We start from the raw sequence: 18065 nt of genomic DNA, 5'->3' as shown, positions 1-18065 counted from the left end.
AAGTCCTACTTTGCAACATTTCACCAATTAATATTTCTACACACAGGTGTAAGAAATAAGAACATTAGAGCCAGGCATGGCTCTGTGGTGTGTGGTGTGTGTGTGTGTGTGTGTGTGTGTGTGTGTGTGTGTGTGTGTAAAACCCTGACGTTAGAGAGTAGAGACAGGCAGGTTTTGGGTGCTCACTCACCAGCCAGATTAGCCAAACAGCAAGTTTCAGATTCAATAAGAGATCTTACATACGGGAATAAAAGAAGGGAGCTATGGAGGAAAGCATCTGAGATCCCACTGGCCTCGTCACATGTACACATGGATTGCTAGAGTACAGGTATGTGTTGATGCACGCAGGCACACGCATGTACACACAGTGTACAGAATATCATAAATGGGGGAGAAACAGAAAAGAGACCTCCAGCCCTACTCTCACATCTAATAAAACCAACAACAGTTCCAGTGAACTTTCCAGATGGTCTTCAGTCTCTTACAGAGAAGTTGAATTGTGCACAGTAGGACCTCAGCTCACTCGTCGCATTGGGCCGCTGTGTCTCCTAGGTGTCCTTTATTTTCTGGCAGAGTTTTGGGTGGCAGGAGCTTTTCCTATTGCAAGGGTCACTCTTGTATCCACCTAAGCCGAGCAAATCTTTATTCCAGTACACAGGGAGGCCAGTCCCGGGAACCCCCACTTCCAATCCACTGAGGTTTAACAGTGGAATCTGTAATTTCCATATGCCCTCTGCTCTCTTAAAACTAATCTCGAAAACTCACAACTTGAAAGATTCCGTTGCTATTTGAGGTCTAGATTTCAATGGCAGGCGGCAATACTGACAGAACAACCCCCTCACCCCGCATTCCCATGATGTCTTAGTGCTAATTGTTGGCATTTGCTTCTTTGGACACTAAGCATTGAATTGCTGAGACAAATTCAGGCAGGTGAGGTGCAGGGACATCCCCCTGAGTCTTCAGCTGCAGAGAAATGAGACAGACTTCACTAACAGTGCTGTTTAATACTGGCTGTTTAATATAGATCTCCCCTTGTGGCAGGTACCTTCACCCTGTTGGAGTCCAGGTAAGGATGCTGAATTCGGCACTAAAATAAATAAATAACTAAATAAATAAATTCTTTCTTTCTTTCTTTCTTTCTTTCTTTCTTTCTTTCTTCCTTTCTCTTTCTTTTTTTTTTAAAGATTTATTTATTTTATGCATATGAGTACACTGTAGCTGTCTTCAGACACACCAGAAGAGGGCATCAGATCTCATTACAGATGGTTGTGAGCCACCATGTGGTTGCTGGGATTTGAACTCAGGACCCCTGGAAGAGCAGTCAGTGCTCTTAACCACTGAGCCATCTCTCCAGCCCTCCTTTCTCTTTCTTAAAAAATAGATTACTTCTTACACAACACATCCTGACCACAGTTCCTCACCATTCCTCCCACTTCTCCCATTCCCTTCTCCTCCCCCACCTATCCTCCCCTCCCCTCCCCCTTTACTCCCCCTCCCCTCTTCCCCACATCCGCCCCCCCTTCATTTTCTCTCAGAAAAGAGCAGGCCTCCAAGAGACAACAACCAAACATGACAGAACAAGATACAATAAGACAAGGCAAACGCCCTCATATCAAAGTTGCACACGGCAACCCAACAGGAGGAAAAGACTCCCAGGAGCAGGCACAAGAGTCAGAGAGCCACCCACTCCCACTTAGCAGCCCCACAATGTCCCCGAGCTGACAGTCAGGGGCCAGAGTCCGTTACGGCTGAGAGTGGTGTGGTCTGGCTTCTGGCACGGTGTGGAAGGAGGCTGGCTCAGATATTCGTGTTTAGTTTCTAGTCTAAAAGACTGAGCCCCCAGAAGGTCTGAGTAGGTCCAGGCAGCACCATAATGAAAACATTCATACAACGGCAGGACTACAGAGAGCAGAGGAGACTGTGAGCTTGGGGACCTCACTGCTGTTGGGTGGGACCCTGCAGTGTCCTTCTGCTTCTTCAGAGTAGTGACCAAAGTTCTCCATCTTTGCCAGCATTTTTAATTTGTTTTCTCGAGAATTGCCATTTTGACTGGAGTGAGACAGGGTGTATTTTTGATTTTGTATTTTTGACTTTTGATTTATTTTTGATTTTGTATTTTTGATTTTGATTTCCCTAATGGCCAATGATACCGAAATGTTTTCATGTATTTCTTAGTCATTTGTACTGCATTTGAAAAGTATCTGTTCAGTTCATTTGTTTATTTGTCGATTGGATTATTTGTTTTTTCTTTTCTTTTCCTTTTTTTTAGTGTTCACTTTTTAAATATATGTTGGCTATGAATTCCATGTGGAATCAATAGTTGGCATAGGTTTTCTCCCATGCTCTAGGCTGCCTAGACTGCCGAGCTTGGCACTCTCCTTGTTCTTTTTGACCTGCAGAAGCCTCTTAGCCACTTAATTTTTTATTTGGGTTTTGCTATCACAGGATATCGCTAAGTTCCTTCAAATTCGAGGTCTTGTTCTTTTAGCCTCAGAAATGGATGCTGGGTTTGCAGGCGTGTGCCACTTCATGAGGTGTAGACGATTTTAATTTGATACAATCTCAGTCCTTGTTATTATTTCCCAAGCCAACCACTATAAAATCTTATCAAGCGAAGCCTGTCAGAATCTCACACTTCTACGTGTGTGTGGAACTGGGCGTGGGGAATGGACAAGAAGGCAGGAGGGGGATTAGTAGAGATGTGGAGGGGAAAGGGGAAGAGAGAAGAGGATGAAGAAAGGTTCTAAGAAGGGATGGGTACACTCAAAGTATACTACATGCTGTATAGAGATAAGCTTGGTGTAAATATGCACTAAAGAGTGCAGAAAATAATACGGGCCTATAAAAATTGGGCTTCTATAAAGATCGAGTTTGATAGTAATGCTGCACTTTGTATAGTGCTTGTCACAGACCTGGGTGGGTAGCGAGTGCTTACGACATGACTTCAACTAGGAGATAACGAGAAGAGCTCAGGTGAGGACGTATCAGAGCTACTCCGCTAAACAGATGTACTATTAAAGCAACTCCATGACTAGACTAGACCTATAAATGACGGAATCTCTCATCAGAGAAGCTTCTATTTGCAGCAGATGCTAAATAACACAGAGATGCAGAACTGGCCAAGGTGCAGAGAATAAGAGATTGAAGGGATGTTCAGACCTAAACTGAACAAATATACCTCACCACCCCTCCAGAGACTCAGGGATTGAGGATTGGGTGAACAGTGTCTTCTGTGGACAGTAGGGCAGCTGTACACATAACTCACAGTGGGTGTGCAGGCATTCACAAGACCCATAGAAGCCTAAGTCAGACCACATGCCGGCACTGAGAGGAGATCGGGCATAGCGTTTTACCCCTAGCCAAGGAGCTATTGGCCATTGTCAGATGCTGAGAGAGAGGGAGGGTCAGCTTGTTTTCCTAAGAGTTTTGTCTCTGATTAGTCGAGCGTACTCCAGTAGAAGGCCACACATCCAAGAGTATCTGGGCAGCCCACACTGGCATTGATGGAAAAAAGAAAAAGACAAACTGGTGAGTGGTGGGGAAGGGAGTGGATTTGGGAAGGGTTGGGGGAGGTGGGAGTGAGTATTATCAACACCTGTGGGAAATTGGCAAAGAACTAACCAGAAATAAGGTATGGAGGAAAGGAGAGCCTTTCAGAAGTGAATGAATGGTACACTGTGCCACATGCATTAAATGGTAGAGAACCTCTGAGAGCCAAGAGTCATTCTTCCTTACTCAGTTCCTGCTGTCCTTATTTTATAGGGAAATCCAATCTTGGGAGAAGGAATAAGAGAAAAGGATAGGCATCTATGTGTATGACCATGTCATAGTGGAACCCGTTATTTCCTATGCTAACATTTAATATTCAGCTGGTTAAAATATCGAACAGGTTGAATGTTCTTAATATCCACTCCATCAGCACTGTATAAGTCAGTCAGACAAACTGTGACAGCATCCAGATTGAAATAATGCATGGATAACTCTTAACACATTGCCTGGAACGTATTAAGAGCTTAACCAAATGTCGGCAGCCACGTTATTGGCACTTTTTCCCCAGTTGGGGATGGAAGATGTGAACTGTATGGCTGTAATATTGGTGAGAAAGGGGGAGGGGAAGCACTTTTGCTGATGTCAGTTCTGTGTGTCAGAGGTGACCAGGGCAGAGGTTATACCAGATCAGGTGCCATGTGGCTGACTCCCAACCTGGTGTCCTGAAAACAAAAATATCCCTACTTTTGAGTCCCTACCCATCTGCCATCTTGAATCTAATCTGAGCTTCATATACATGAATCTAAAGTAAATGTATATAGAATCATAGATTAATATGAATGTCAATGTGAGGCACTTGTGGCATTTGCTCATTGGTGCTGCCCGTGGACTACCTATTACAGACAACTTATCACTGACCAAGTCTAGAGCTTTACTTTGACATCTCAGGTCTCAGTCCTGTTTGCAAGTAACTGTCAGGTAGCTTCTTCATAGGTTTGTTTGTACACATTATGGGATTTTAACTTGTCCAGTTGCAGGTCTGAGCCTCATGTGGACTTCTTATGTGGCTTCTGGCTACCTGATGTGCTAATTAGAGAAGCACATACCATGTAAGCTAGGGAAGGCAGGAGCTAAGGTCTCTCTCTCTCTCTCTCTCTCTCTCTCTCTCTCTGTGTGTGTGTGTGTGTGTGTGTGCGTGCGTGTGTGTCTGTTGAGCCTCCTCTTCTGGGTTGAGTAGCTTATAGTCAACATAGAAGGTTCTTATAAAGAAGAGCCAATGAATGAATATTTCAAAAGAGGTAGATGCTAAATTATTTTATAAATGAGTGGGTTGGAAGGGAGTGCTCTAGAAGCCAGTGGCACAAACTGGAAACTACTGGCAAGGGTAGATGGGAAGCTAGGCATCCACTCTTGCTTTAAGACTAGCATTGGAGAGAGCTCCCTTGACTGGAAGATGCCTTCTTTACATGATGGGTTCGCAGCTGTGCCTGACTATTTTCCCATCATTATATGGCGTAGCTTCCTTCCCCCACTCTTCTTTCCTTGGCTGCTGACTTGGGGAGAACGGCCACTGAGGAGGAAGACGGGACAATAGAGGGATGTGCCTACCACTGTGCTTGGCCCTGACTTCTCTTGTGGAGTGGAGCAATACTAGCTGTGTCATCTTGCCCGACTCCTGTCTTAGGACCTTTCTATTCTCACACCAAACTCCTCAAGGAGAGACAGTTGAAAATCAAGAGTTTAGAGGGAAGCCTCTGTCTTCTTCTGCCTGACAGGAAAACTCCTCAGAAGACATTTAAAGAGCAGGTGCTTAAGGCAGCATGAAGTTGTTGTGGGAGACCCAGGAAGCCCATTAAACATTAAACATGAGTGTAAACAGAGTCAGGGGGATGTCCTCAGCACCAGGTTGTCAGTCTCTGGTTAGCATGGCGTGCTCTTCCCGCTAATCTCACTGTTAGCATGTCATGTCCTTGCAGAGGACTCTCCCTTTGGAGCCCAGTGGCTTTCTAATCCCCGAGCCCATCTGTACCTCTTGCCACTTCAGGCCTTGCCTTTTGTTACACAGCCTGTTCCAGCCTGTCAGAGCTCAGACAGCAACCTGGGCACAGGGCTTGGGAGGCCTCAATATGGGGAAGATTCAAGGGGAAAGTTCAAAGGCACACGTAGGAACCAATTCAGACTCCTACTAATTTTCTCATGGGACCGAGACTCACTGAGTTTCTCATGGGACCGAATTCTAGCCTTTGGTTTAAGTATTATTCAGGTCTTAGTGTCTTACTGGTCCCTACAAATCTGATGTAGATGCAGTAAGATTATCTGGGTTTGGTTATTCTAGGGACTTATTTAAATACCTAAAGCAGCGTGAACTGTTTTAGGCTTATTGGAAAGAGATGCTGAAGTCAGTTACTTCAGTGTCCCAAAGACACAGTTACCAAAGAGGTTACACTCAGTTTTGCCCCATTCTGTCTGTCCTTAACCACCAAGTAAAATCATATTTCCAGGATGATAAGTGAACCCTTTTTAGTTGAAATTTTGAGTCAGTTGTGGCTTCGAAGGCATGTCTGAGAAATAATAGAGAAATTACTTTTGGAGGACAACCCTACACTTGGCCAGTTTTGCCCCGCACTGGTTAGCATTTTAGAAAACTATAGCATAACCTGTATTTCCACTTCCGAAGTTCCCAGAACTCTTCAGATCTGCCCAGTCTTATTTGTCTTCTCCCCTCTCTGTCTCCATTCTACATGGTTTTATTGCCTGTGGAGGTCCGTGCTCTTATCACCGTGGATGCTAAGATGGAGAGAGAGTTAAGCCGGTACCACATCCATTGAGGTACTGCCCGTCTGTACCCACCAACATTTCCCATCTCTAACCCCAGGGAACTTCAAAGCGGCCTCTTTTATATGTGAAAATTGTCGTTTCAGAAATGTCATATAAATGAATTATACACCATGTGGTCTCTGACGCTGGTTCTTTGTCTTAGCATAACCTCCTATGGACACGTTGTCTTAGCATTCGAATCAGTGGCTCATCCTCGCTTATCGCGACGCTCTATTCCATGATACGATGAACTATCGTTTTTTAACCATAGCCATTTGCCTATAGAAAGGCACTTGGGCCAGCTCTAGTTTTTAGCCATTATGAATAAAGCTACCACAAACACTCATGGACAGGTCTTTATGTGAATGTAAGTTTTCATTTCTCTGGGATAAGTGTCTAAGAGTACAAAGGAACTTTTAAGGCAGTTTATACATCTAGAGTATATTACAGAGAGCTTATAATAATTTATGTGTAGCATGGTCCTGCTCTGGGTTGCACTTTTACTTTTTCTTTAGCCTGATTATCTGATTTCATGTGAGGCCACGTTTCCCTGGCCCTCGGCCTGTGTCAATGACCAGGCTGATTAGGGAACTTCTGAATTGGGAGGGAGGCTTACTCTAATTGTGGCCTGTTGATCTGTGGGAAACGAGGCTGTGATTAACCATGCTTGTCAGTTTTGCTGTGCTGATCTCTCTCTTTCTCTTCTTAATGTATCTATCCAGAGCCCCAGCCCTGTGCATGGTTAAGCCAATGACCACGTTGTTCTCTCTCACTTCCTGTGGGGACACAAGGCCCTCAGGGACCTCTGTGAACTTTGGAAGGGAATGGTTACAAACTTTCCTTCGTCCTCCTCTTGCAGTCGGCTGTAGTGAACACATGTTGCCAAAAGATGGCAGTGCACTTTGCAGAGCTGAGATAGCTCTGGCACCTATGACTCTGACAGCTGTGTGTTGTTCTTTAGGTGCATGTTGCAAATACAGGCAGCACATTTTGCAAAGTAACAAAAGCGCTGATAAAATGCTGTTGGTTAAAAAAAAACCCTCAAAAGAAAACATCGTGTTTGCAGAAAGCTTATAATAAGAGCGATTCTCCACCTCTTAGAGGTGATGAGGACCGGAAAAGTGGAGGAATTCGTGTGGGAAGGGGTAGTTCTACTAGACCGATTGTTATGGCCTTTTGTGCAGTGTGGAGTAGAAACTTGTGATGTGCTACGTTCTATCTTTTCTCTGACTGAAGGCCAACCAAAGGGCAGGGAGAGCCTAATTTTGAGGTTTGAGCTTTGCGATACCTTTAGACTGTAAGTAAAATTCCCCAGCCATGCCGTATACATAATTATCACAGCAGTCATGGCTGATATAAAAATCTTCACCCTTGGTATTTTTCCACGCTCTATACATATCTGTGCCTCAGGGCATGTGAGTGCAGAATTGTTTAGCATTTGCTGTGTACAGAAAAGGTTTTATAGAATGAGAGGTGATGGGTTCATCGGATGTCATAAACAGACCAAGCTGTCGAGGTCAGAATAGAATGTTTAAATACAAGGTTAACTAATAAAACGGAAGCCACGCGCCCAGATTGAACCAGTGATGTCAAACTCTAGTTTGGACATGTTGACAGCAGGAGTCATTTCTTCTCCCTGGTGCCTCCTCGGGAAGCACTCAGAAGTCCCCCCGACAACCCTGGCTGTTGGGGTGATGGGCTGGTTCTGGACTCTGGCTACCAGCTCTAGCACGGCTTCTCTCTACCATGGAGAACATTCTGAGCTTGAAGCGTGCTCTCCACACAATAGATGCCATCCCGGGGTGACAGGGAAACAGGTGGCTCCCACTCATGCAGCAGCCTTTTTTGCTAGCATACCTCTTGGCAAAAGCCCCAGGCTAAGAGAGAACTGTGCTGCATGGAGTTCTAACTCTGAAACCAGATGCTGTTACCATAGAGACGAGTGAACTGCTACCGTGGGAGGCGCGCGACAGGGAGGCATGGTAGAAGGAGGCAGGAGGGCAAGTGAGGCGAATCTAAAGGCTAGCATCCCCGGAGACCTTCAACCTTTAGCAGCACTGTGACTAGCAGGCTGGTGTTCTTGAAACTTGTGCGCTGGCGGCCTGCCACTTGCTGGCTGGCTGAGTGGCAGCTGCTTGCGCTGTGAGTACTAGTCGGTGAGCACGTTGGCAGTTGGCATGGGCTCAGGGGGGTGGGGATCTCAGAGGGTTGGAATGTGGATGGGTGCTTCGGGCCCAGTGGCTGACAGTTTCGCACAAATGTTTCTCGTGCCTGACTTAAGTCACCCTTGCAGGCCCGCTCTGTGATTAGGACCGGCTGGTGAGAGCCTGCCCATTTGGCAAACGATTTGACATGTGTTCTAGCTAAATAATTTTGCTATCTCAGAATAAGAGAGAGTTAGGAACCCCCCACCATGGGTCTGAACTTGTTTAGAAGGAGTGTAACTTCTCCAATCAGAGGCCAGGTGTAGGAAGGCACCATTGACCCAAAGTGGAGTTTACCCTAACTGCTGGGAAGCTTCCCCTCCCTCGACCCTGATGCTGGTAAGGAGCTTCCAAATCCATTCTGAGTTTTACCTCATGCTGGCGATATGAACAACAGCCGAGGCTGTACGGAAGTATCCTTCTCTGTTTTCAGCAACTGCAGGGCACGTGCAAAGGACATTTTAAAGGACAGACTTGGGGACTGGATGAGTTAATTTCTTCCTACCGATTTATAGAAGGGAAAACGGTTAGGTCAGCCACTTACATGGTATCTCTGTCTTACTAATAATAGCCAGCAACTGCTTGGAGAATGTAAGGCCGAATAACTGATATTTGTCATGTAAAGAAGAGGGAATGCCTCTCTGGTCTGTGTAGGAGGCCAAGGGCAGCAGGGTGACCTTGCTCTTGAGGAAGAGGAACGGCGTCATGTCAGGCTGTGCATTTTTGCTGTTTCACTTGCTCCTTTTCGGCAGAGAAGAGGCCCGTTTGCAGGCACTCTGTATGAGCCATCAGAGAGAGTGAAGTTCTGATGACTTGCTATGTATAGTCTTGACGGGAATTTGAAATATGCACCAAAGAGCCAAGGAATGCACCAAGCATGACCCCCACTCCGTTGCTCAGACGGTGGGGCTGGATTGTTTTCTTAACTTGGCCGGAGGGCTTGGGCACTGACCTTTCTACCTTCTCTTCCAATCGCCTCTTGGTTTTCTGGCTTTCCTTTTGCTTTTTACGTGCGGCGGGCGTATGCTTTTGGAAAAAAGCTTCAACTTCTAGCTTGAATGTTTTCTTTAGAAAATATATCAAGAGATGACAGGATGCTTTAAGGCTCGCACAATGGATAAGAGGGTCCAAAATGGCGTCTACGGTTAGTTGTGTTGGACTCAGCATGCTGACTGACCTGGGGTTAGTTCTATTTTCCAGAGGGAGGAAAAAAAAGTCAGGGAACGTGCAGTGCTCTGGGATTTTGTTGTGCTTCTGAGGAGTTTAAGAAAATGTTCTTCTTGCAATGTCCTCCTTATCTTCGTGTACAAATACTGGGTAGCCAATGGCTCCTTGCACTCTGAATTGCTCCCTGACCTTCAGGGACGTCTTTGAGAAGGTAGATGTGACTGTGTATCCCTGGTGCCTGGAAATATGCAAGATGCACAGTAGGTACTCAGTTAATATTTACTCTCCTCCTCGCTGGAGGAGGGTAAGAGACAGAAAAAGGCACAGACGAACACCCTCTCTGGTCCTCTCTCCCCCAGCACTGAGTGTGGCCTGTTTCAAGTGCTTCTGTAATAGACACTTCCATCCTCCATATTGGCAAATCCAACTTTGGCTTCCTTACCTCCATCCTTCTCAGTTTTCAGGTGGGCTTCTCTGCTCTCTCTGACTTCTATGTCACCCATGTCAGTTTACACTGGCCTCACGGCCTGACTTGAGGACGTTGGTGTATTGCAGCGGGTAGTCACAGGTCTGCTCCTGGAACCAACTCCTCGTGTCTGCATGCTTGCATCTGGTAATAACTTGAGCACCAGTTTGATGCATGGATCTGGCCACATTTAGCAACAGCTCTTAGTCTCTGGTTCCCGACTCGGGCAGTTCTGATTGCATCAGCAACTTTTCTTTTCCTTCAGGATGCACATCTCAACCTTAAAAAGTGTCCAAAATGAAGTCTCCATGGCTTCTCAGCACCCTGGGTTTTACGCAGTCCCCTTGTTTCTTGTGGTATTTATCAGTCTCTCTTGCGCCCTAACCATCTGCTTTCCCATTTTGCAGGTAGAGTGACCCTTTGAAAAGGGAAAACAGTTCATGCTGGTTTCCCTCTTAATGCTCTTCAGAAGCTTCCAGATGCCTTCGCTCTGACTCCTTCCCCTGGCTTGCATGACCCTGCTCCCTCTCCACTTCCTGGACGGTGTTAACTTTTCCTATCCGAGGGCCTTGGCGCTTGTTTTCTTGGCTCTTGTCCATTTTCACACGTCAACGTCACTTCCTCATAAGCGTCACTGCATCACTTTGTGCTGGACGGCCTCTTGCGCTGTTTAACTACCTGCAAAGCCCCCAGCGCCCTCTGAGATTACCTTGTCCCTCTGTTCCTTGTTGGGTTGTTAGTTTTTCTTTTTTTAAGGAACACTTTGTCTCATTTGTAGATTTGTTCCCCTCCCTCTGAAGAATAGCAGGAATCTAGCACGGGTAATTAAACATTTGCTGAATCCATGACTAACGGCTATATTATTTAATTGTCCTGAGAGTCTACAGCTCAGGCTTGGGTTCTTAGCCTTTAAGGTAGTCCTTTCCCACCGTAATCCTGCTGGCTGCCCCATACCTTATTTTATACATTTAGTTCAAGTGCAAAGAAGGAAAGTATTCTGGCATACATGAGGACGAGCCAGTATTGAGCCTTTATGTCCAGTTTCATGTGTCCAAAAGAAGGCACTCGTAAGTGTCCAAAAGGAATGAGCTTCTTCTTATCCACCTACTACTACCCAGGCCCAATTCTGCTTAGTTTCTGAGTCCAGACAAGATAGGGCAGCATGGTGTGGCCTGGCGGTAGACCTACAACAAGTTTCTCAATGACAAAGAAAGAAAAAGAAACTCATTTTGTTTCAACTCATTTTGTTACAAATTATGCTGTAGAATGCTATTATTTCTCTCTCTCTCTCTCTCTCTCTCTCTCTCTCTCTCTCTCTGTATGTGTGTGTGTGTTCACTCTTTCTCCCCTCCCCTTCCCTCCTCCTCTGTGTGTGTGTGTGTGTGTTTGCACACTTGTGCACATGGGAATAAATGTGCACGAGTGTGCAGTCAGTTTTCCTTCTACCATGTGGGTTCCAGGGATCAGACCCAGGCCATCAGACTTGGAGGCAAGAACCTTTACCTGCTAAGATGCCTCACTGTCCCATGAAGTATTTATTAAAGCAATATGTGCTAAGTTCGACCCTTCATTCAAATCTCAAAGTAATCAATGCAGAATTGGTATTATTGTGTCAAAGCCACGAGCTAGATACAACTATTCTAATTTTATACAAGGAAAAAAAAATTCCCGCAACTCAGAAAAGTTACATTCTTTGTTCCAGGTGGCGTAACTATTAAGTGGTCAATTGGATTCTTTTGTTTTTGCTTCTGATCTTTTATGCAAAGGCACTTGCTTGGTAAGAGAGAAATAGTCCTAAAATAGGAAGGGAAAATGGAGTTCAAGTGTACCCCTCGCCTGGATTGCAGCAAATATTTAAAGCATCAGAACAAGTCACACAGACGACAGGGAAATCGAACTCCACCATATCCAGTGCTTGAGCACTTAGCTGGATGCCTAGAATACAGAGTGAGCGTGTGGGTCTCTGGCAGGACCTCGTCCACGGATGACATGGAGCAGCTGTCCTCAGGGAAAGTTCTTTGTTACAAGACCCGCGCTACGCAAGCAGCATTCGAGCAGTCCAGGATTTCTTTCTGTTTCCACTATAAATAGAGTTCATGGGATTCTGTATATGGAAGTTAATGCAATGAGAAGGAGCCGCAGAGTAAGGGAATAAAGCCCCACTCATTCTGTAAACTAGAAACATGTTTGGCACCGGGAGGCTGCAAAAAAAAAAAAAAAAAAAAAGCTGCTGTTCCTTGGATAGACTCTGAGGTCTTATTTAGCTTATGAAATTGCAGAGTAGATCCTATTATGTAAGGAGACAGGAGGACAGCAGAACGTGGTTACAAAATGAAGAACTTCATGCCCCTCAGAAAAGAGTTAACAGCGCTCGCGTGCGCGGCAGACAGCACACACAGAGAGATGCGTGACAAGAGCGTGGGGATGAATGGACAGGGTGGCATGTATAGGTGTCTACTGCTGAACTTGGTGCGGGGATAATCCTCAGATGTCAGATTTCCGTAAGGCCAACATGTGACTCAACGCTCGCCACTCAACACAGAATTCTGGGCTGCTGTTAAGAGGCTGGCTGCAAGCTAGGCTCCCACTGTGCATTAGCCTAACTCCCTGTCGCTCTGTGTGTGGGTGGGTGTGCATGCGCTCGTATGAGGGTATACATTTTGTGCAGTGGGTGTTTAAAGAGCTAAGCACTGAAACTGTATTTCCACAAACGACTGCCACGAGCACTCCAGACACACCGAACCTCCTCTCTTGGTATTTTTTTTTTCTTCTCTTTTGCTTTCAACTCTGTTTCTCCCTTCTGCAACTCCCCAGAGGGAGAATCCCCCTTCTACCTCCAGCCTACAAGATTGGGGTTATTTTCTGTTCTTTATCCATGTGGATACCCTCTCAAGGTTAGAACTGAAGCTATGTGGGGCCAGCACGTTCTCCAGCACCAGACGAGAAGAGCGGCGTGAAGGAGTGACAGCCACCAAAGGAAGAGGAGAGGGACTCTGCCCTGCTGCAGACATGAACAACAGCTTGCAAGTTAACCTGCCCAGAAGCTGGGCTGCTTCAAGTGGCTCACTTCAGGAGAAGTCTGAGCATTCTTTTTTTCTTTTCTATTACTATAGGATGGAGGATGAAGCTGTCCTGGACAGAGGGGCTTCCTTCCTTAAACATGTGTGTGACGAAGAAGAAGTAGAAGGTGAGCCCTCTGGGTCTGGGAAAGCGTGTGTCTGTATCCGTGTCTCTGTAGGGCATTCCTATGGTTCACGCACCTTCTATTTTGGAAAGTTAAACGCCAAGTCCTGCTTGTGGAGTTTCCCGAATCTCTACATTTTGCTTCAATACAGGACATAATTTTAGGAACTTCATCGGACCCTGAGAATTGAAATCAGCAGGGTCTTACCTGTTACATTTTTTTAAAAGGTGTTATTGTAAACAGGTCCTGGAGCTAGCTTAGCATCTCCATGGGAAATGGATGACCGCCAGATCTATAGAAACACGACTGTTAGCACCTTCCACTGTTTTTTTTTTTTTTTTGTAGCTTGCAGGGGAGAGAAGCAGATGTTGCTGGGGGAGAGAAAGATAATCATTGTTGTGGGGGAAAACGGGTCTAAGCTGAGGGTTGAGAACGGTTGTCATGGACGAGCCTTAGTTAAGAAAACTCAGGCGAGCCTTTTCGATCTGAGAACTCCTCAGAACCTCTTTTGCTAATGTTTCTTTCCAGTGCCTGTTAGAACTGGAGAAGAGTTCCATTTTATCTGGTGCTGACATACTTGAGCATGCATGCCCTCCGCTAATCTCCTGACTTATCGATAACGTTAGGGGGAGTGCTTACTGCTTGGTTGGTAGCGAGAAGGCAGGGTTTCATCTGTATTTACTGAGGTAACAATGCGAGGGCACCACAAACACGTTCTATTATTGGTATTTATATGAGGGTTATAGATAGCATCAAATGGGACCCACAGAAAAACGATGTGATCAGCTCCTCCTGTGGGTGTTACTTGAGAGGCAGCTCTGTGTTTTGGACGCTGTGGAGTGACTGGTCCTTGTGGTTAGCATTTCTTGCCTCCTAAAACCTTGGTGCAGAGGACACTGGGGTTGGGAAGAGGAGAGTGGATAGTGTATGTTCTGGAGTAATTCTCCAAGCAGATGTAGCACCAGGTTGAGGGTTTTGTGCTTCCAGGAACAACCCCAGGACGGTGGTTATGCTGTTTTCTTAGTGAGTTTCTTCTGCCCTGTATGTGGATGGTTGGTGCCCCCTCTGCCCCACCCCCTGGCTTCCCACACTTAAGCCTTGAGACAGACTAACAAGAATTCGATGCCTAAGTCTCTTAGAAAAATGGAAACTACAGAATTTTCTCTCGTATAGTTTTATGGGTTCCTTGCAGTTGTTACAACAACGTGGCTATGGGGGGAAAATGTCAAGTTGGAGAAGGTGAAAGAGTAAAACTTTTCTTCACTGCTGGAACTTCATTGCAGTCTCACTGTTACTGCCCCTGACTGTAAGGGAGGAGATAAATTCACCGAGTTAGAGCCAAAGAAAAAAACGCAGGTTTGGGTGAAGACTCTATGGTTTTAGAACAATTCGGGTGAAAAAAAAAAAGTCCTCGGGGGGTGGGAATGCATGCTGTGCACACATTCTCCTTGAGAACAGGGCCCTGGCTGAGTTCTCAGGAGATGTAAGTCTAGACTCCTGAAGGTGCTTTGGATCAACAGCACAGAACTGCAGTGGGTAACTGTACTCAGGTTCTTAAAGCTTTGGCAGAGAACCGTATTTCCTGAATTATTTCCCTTGATTTTCAAGCAGAAAATTAATCTATTGATCATAGAATAAATCATTATATAAATAGTGCATGACTCTGTAGCCAGCTTTCTTTGGGAGAGGAGCAAAAAAAAAAAAAAAAAAAAGCAACCAGAGGTTATGGAATTATGAAGTGCCTGTTTCGTGCCAGAAACATGTTGGTTTAGTGGCAGTGAGGCTCGCACTTTCCCATTCTCATAGACACCACGTCAGAGTTGCCCATTCGTGTTTCTGGCTGGTGCCTGATCTGATCCCCTTTAGGCCGAGGCATGTCATGTCGTCTCTTGTTGAGGACTTTTCGGATGAGAGTTGCTTATGGTGGGTTTGGTGTCGACTTCCAACATGGAGACCCTCCTGCAGTAGTCAAGTTGGGAGTTCTTTCTCCTTCAATACCTTTCTACTGAGCCCTCCCCTCTTTCAGCTGGCTTCATCAGAGAGAGTTGGCAGGACTGGAATGTACTATGAGCTCTGGGAGTGCGGGTACCAAGGTCTGATGGCACATCTGTGGGTCCTGTGATGGATGAGGAAACGGATGGTTGTCGTTATGACGCCCGGCGGAGATGGAGTTTCAAGTGGGGATGATGTGTTTCTCCAGGTTATGGGTGTATCTCCTATTTGTAACTTCATAAAAAAGGGCATTACTGGTGGGGAACAACGTGTGGCTTCCTGAATAGTCAAGTTTTTGGCACGCTTAGGCAGAAGTTAATTCTGCGGCTTAAGGATTGCGAGTTCAAAGGACAATGAGCCTAGCACCTTCCTGTAAATTCTCAGTTATGTGTCCTCTGACCCCAGAAGTTTATTTTCCTCCTAAGATGACCACGATTCGAGCAAATTATAACACACCTTGCAAAAGTAAACTAAAAACTTCGCTTTTTAGTAATTTCCGTAAGTTTCGGAAACTGAGGCCAGGAGCTGTAGTTGGTCTGACATGTTCATACAGGGGAAATGTTTCCTAGAATCCCTGCGAGGAAGGGGGCGGCCTGGATTGAGTTCACTGAGGCCGGAAGAGCTCCTGGTTCACACCTGACTTCTTCAGTAGAAGTGCTGTGGGGCTGGAGAAGCAGAGATTTCAGACCATGCCCCCAGTTCACCTCGTTCAACTTTACTCTTAGTGGGCGGCATAGCACTTAACCCACCTCCTAAAAGCCTCAACCATCAGCTGCAAACCTCCCAGAGAACAGGGTGAGTCAGGAGCACAGTCATCTTCTGTTTAAATAATGAACTTAACTATGCCGCATGTATTTGAAGACTTAAACCGTGTTTTCATAAACTTTCCCTCATGTGTTAATGGCTCGGAATCAGCAATTCTGAAAAGAAAACCCAAGAGCCAATTTTGATCTGGAAAAACCGATGGAAGCTTTCAGGGCCGTTCTTTCCCAGGTCACCTTATGCTGTGTGTGTGGCTTTGCAGTTCACATTCAGCGCCAAGTGTATCCGCTTGGAGAAAGAATTCTGTGGTTCGGACACGGATGTCTGCTCTGAAAGGAAAAGCCTCACTTATTCTTGAGCCCCACTCTCTAGAACTGGTCAGTGGATGATAAGTTGGTGCTCTTGACAGAACAACACAGCAGCTACTTGGGTTTGCTTTCGAGCATAGACGGGGGAAGTGCCAGATTTTGTTGGTTGAGCCAAGCTCGAGATAGCTTTTTTCCCCTCAAGATGGGAGGAAATTATATAGATTAAAAAAAAAAAAGTCAGCTTGGAGATGGGCAGAATGGTGTGTATCTGTATACCCAGTGCTTGGGAAGCTGAGGCAGGAGGATCAGGAGTTCAAGGGCAGCCTGAAGACCCTGTCTCAAAAAAAAAAAAGTCAGCTTGGATTTTGGATCTGTGTGATATAAACAGATTACTTAATATTCTCATATTTTGCAATAGGGGAAAGAGAGCAAACTCCACCTTATCCTTTGAGATAAGGCCTTGGCTTGGCCGGGCTAGGTAACTCCCTGGCGGCCTTGGCAGCTCTCACTTCATGAGGAGGGGCCTCTCCTTAACTCTGAGTCCAACTAGCAACTCAGGAAACATGAATAACAGCAGGACAATGTGGTCTGAAATGTCTGCTTCTGGGGCTTGCTCCGTGCCCTTTCAAAGCCGTAAGGATATAGTCTGGTATTTTCCCTCCATTTTAAAGCTGAGTCCCACAGGATGTGCCTTCCTACTTGTTAAAGGCAAGAATAATCCTAGAAATTCCACTATCCCCTGTTGTCATCAAGAAAGAGTGTACTGTTTCAAACTCTGGAATTTATCACGAGGGTTTTTCAGAGAAATGCATTTTGGAAGTGTAGGGCAGTATTTGGGACCGAGTGCCCGATCACCAAAAATATTTGTTAAAACAAAAGTCGTGCATTAGTTTAATTGTGTTGAGTTCATACATGTGAACTAGATGAAGCACATGCAAAATTATATAACTCTCATGTCTCTACTTACACTTCTTGTTAGTGTTTAGTTCTTAGTCCTTAAAGCCAAGTGGTAGGATCTGGTCTCTAATTTGTCCTTTGTCTCCTGTTTGATTTTACCAGGATCCATTTTTAGTTTTATATTGCTTATATGTATGGAGTGATAAGAAAAGAAAAAAAAAAGTAGCCATTAACCTCCTCTCTCTAAATCCGTCTTATTGTTCTGTTCTCTGTTTTGAAAACAGAGACTGAGATGACGAAATGGGGGCCTTTGGCTTCTTGGAATTCAGGACCTTAACATTTTACAGACATGAAATCATGATGACCTAAGCTGGTTTTCAGCAGAGGATATTGTGATGCTCTGTTCAAATGTATTGGAGGAAGGTAGTGTTCTAAAGAAAAAGGGCGGGGCCTGGCCTGGGAGACATTTGTTAATAATTACAGTAGTCAGAACGGTAATTGCAGGGAAAGGGGTGGGGGGGGAATGAAAACCTATCAGATGGGAAGGGAGGGGCCAGGTCAGGGCTGGGGCTATTCTGAGCTCTGGACCCAAGTGTCCGGTTGCACTGTGCTGTCCACTCAACGGCTCAGAAACTGAGTGCGGAGGGAACTCTTGGGCAAAGACTGCCCAAGGAAAAGCCTTCTTAACCGAAACAATGCATCCCCATATTGGAAAATTTTAAAAGGGTTTTAGCAGTTCCTTCTTGACTAGCAGCTTGGCCTTCCCCTCCCCTCAGCAG

The 18065-nt window shown here is 45.6% G+C and overlaps 1 protein-coding gene across 7 annotated transcripts in view; it reads left to right on the top strand.

Moving 5' to 3' along the window:
• Slc4a4 (solute carrier family 4 member 4) overlaps positions 1-18065 on the top strand; it is a 450971-nt gene that overhangs the window by 148634 nt on the left and 284272 nt on the right. For 5 of the 7 annotated variants that reach the window (XM_087584435.1, XM_087584437.1, XM_087584438.1 and 2 more), the window contains one exon: positions 13257-13330. In XM_087584435.1, the coding sequence (XP_087440561.1) occupies positions 13257-13330 (74 nt within the window). Of the gene's footprint in view, positions 1-12729; positions 12898-13256; positions 13331-18065 lie in introns of those variants that run through there. The other 2 variants (XM_087584433.1, XM_087584434.1) reach the window with 1 other exon arrangement.

The sequence above is a fragment of the Rattus norvegicus genome, chromosome 14 (genome assembly GCF_021556685.1).
Source record: "Rattus norvegicus strain SHRSP/BbbUtx chromosome 14, alternate assembly SHRSP_T2T, whole genome shotgun sequence".
NCBI lineage: Eukaryota > Metazoa > Chordata > Mammalia > Rodentia > Muridae > Rattus > Rattus norvegicus.
Note: the sequence above shows the minus strand (reverse complement) of the source record. Positions and strands in the feature narration are given on the sequence as shown.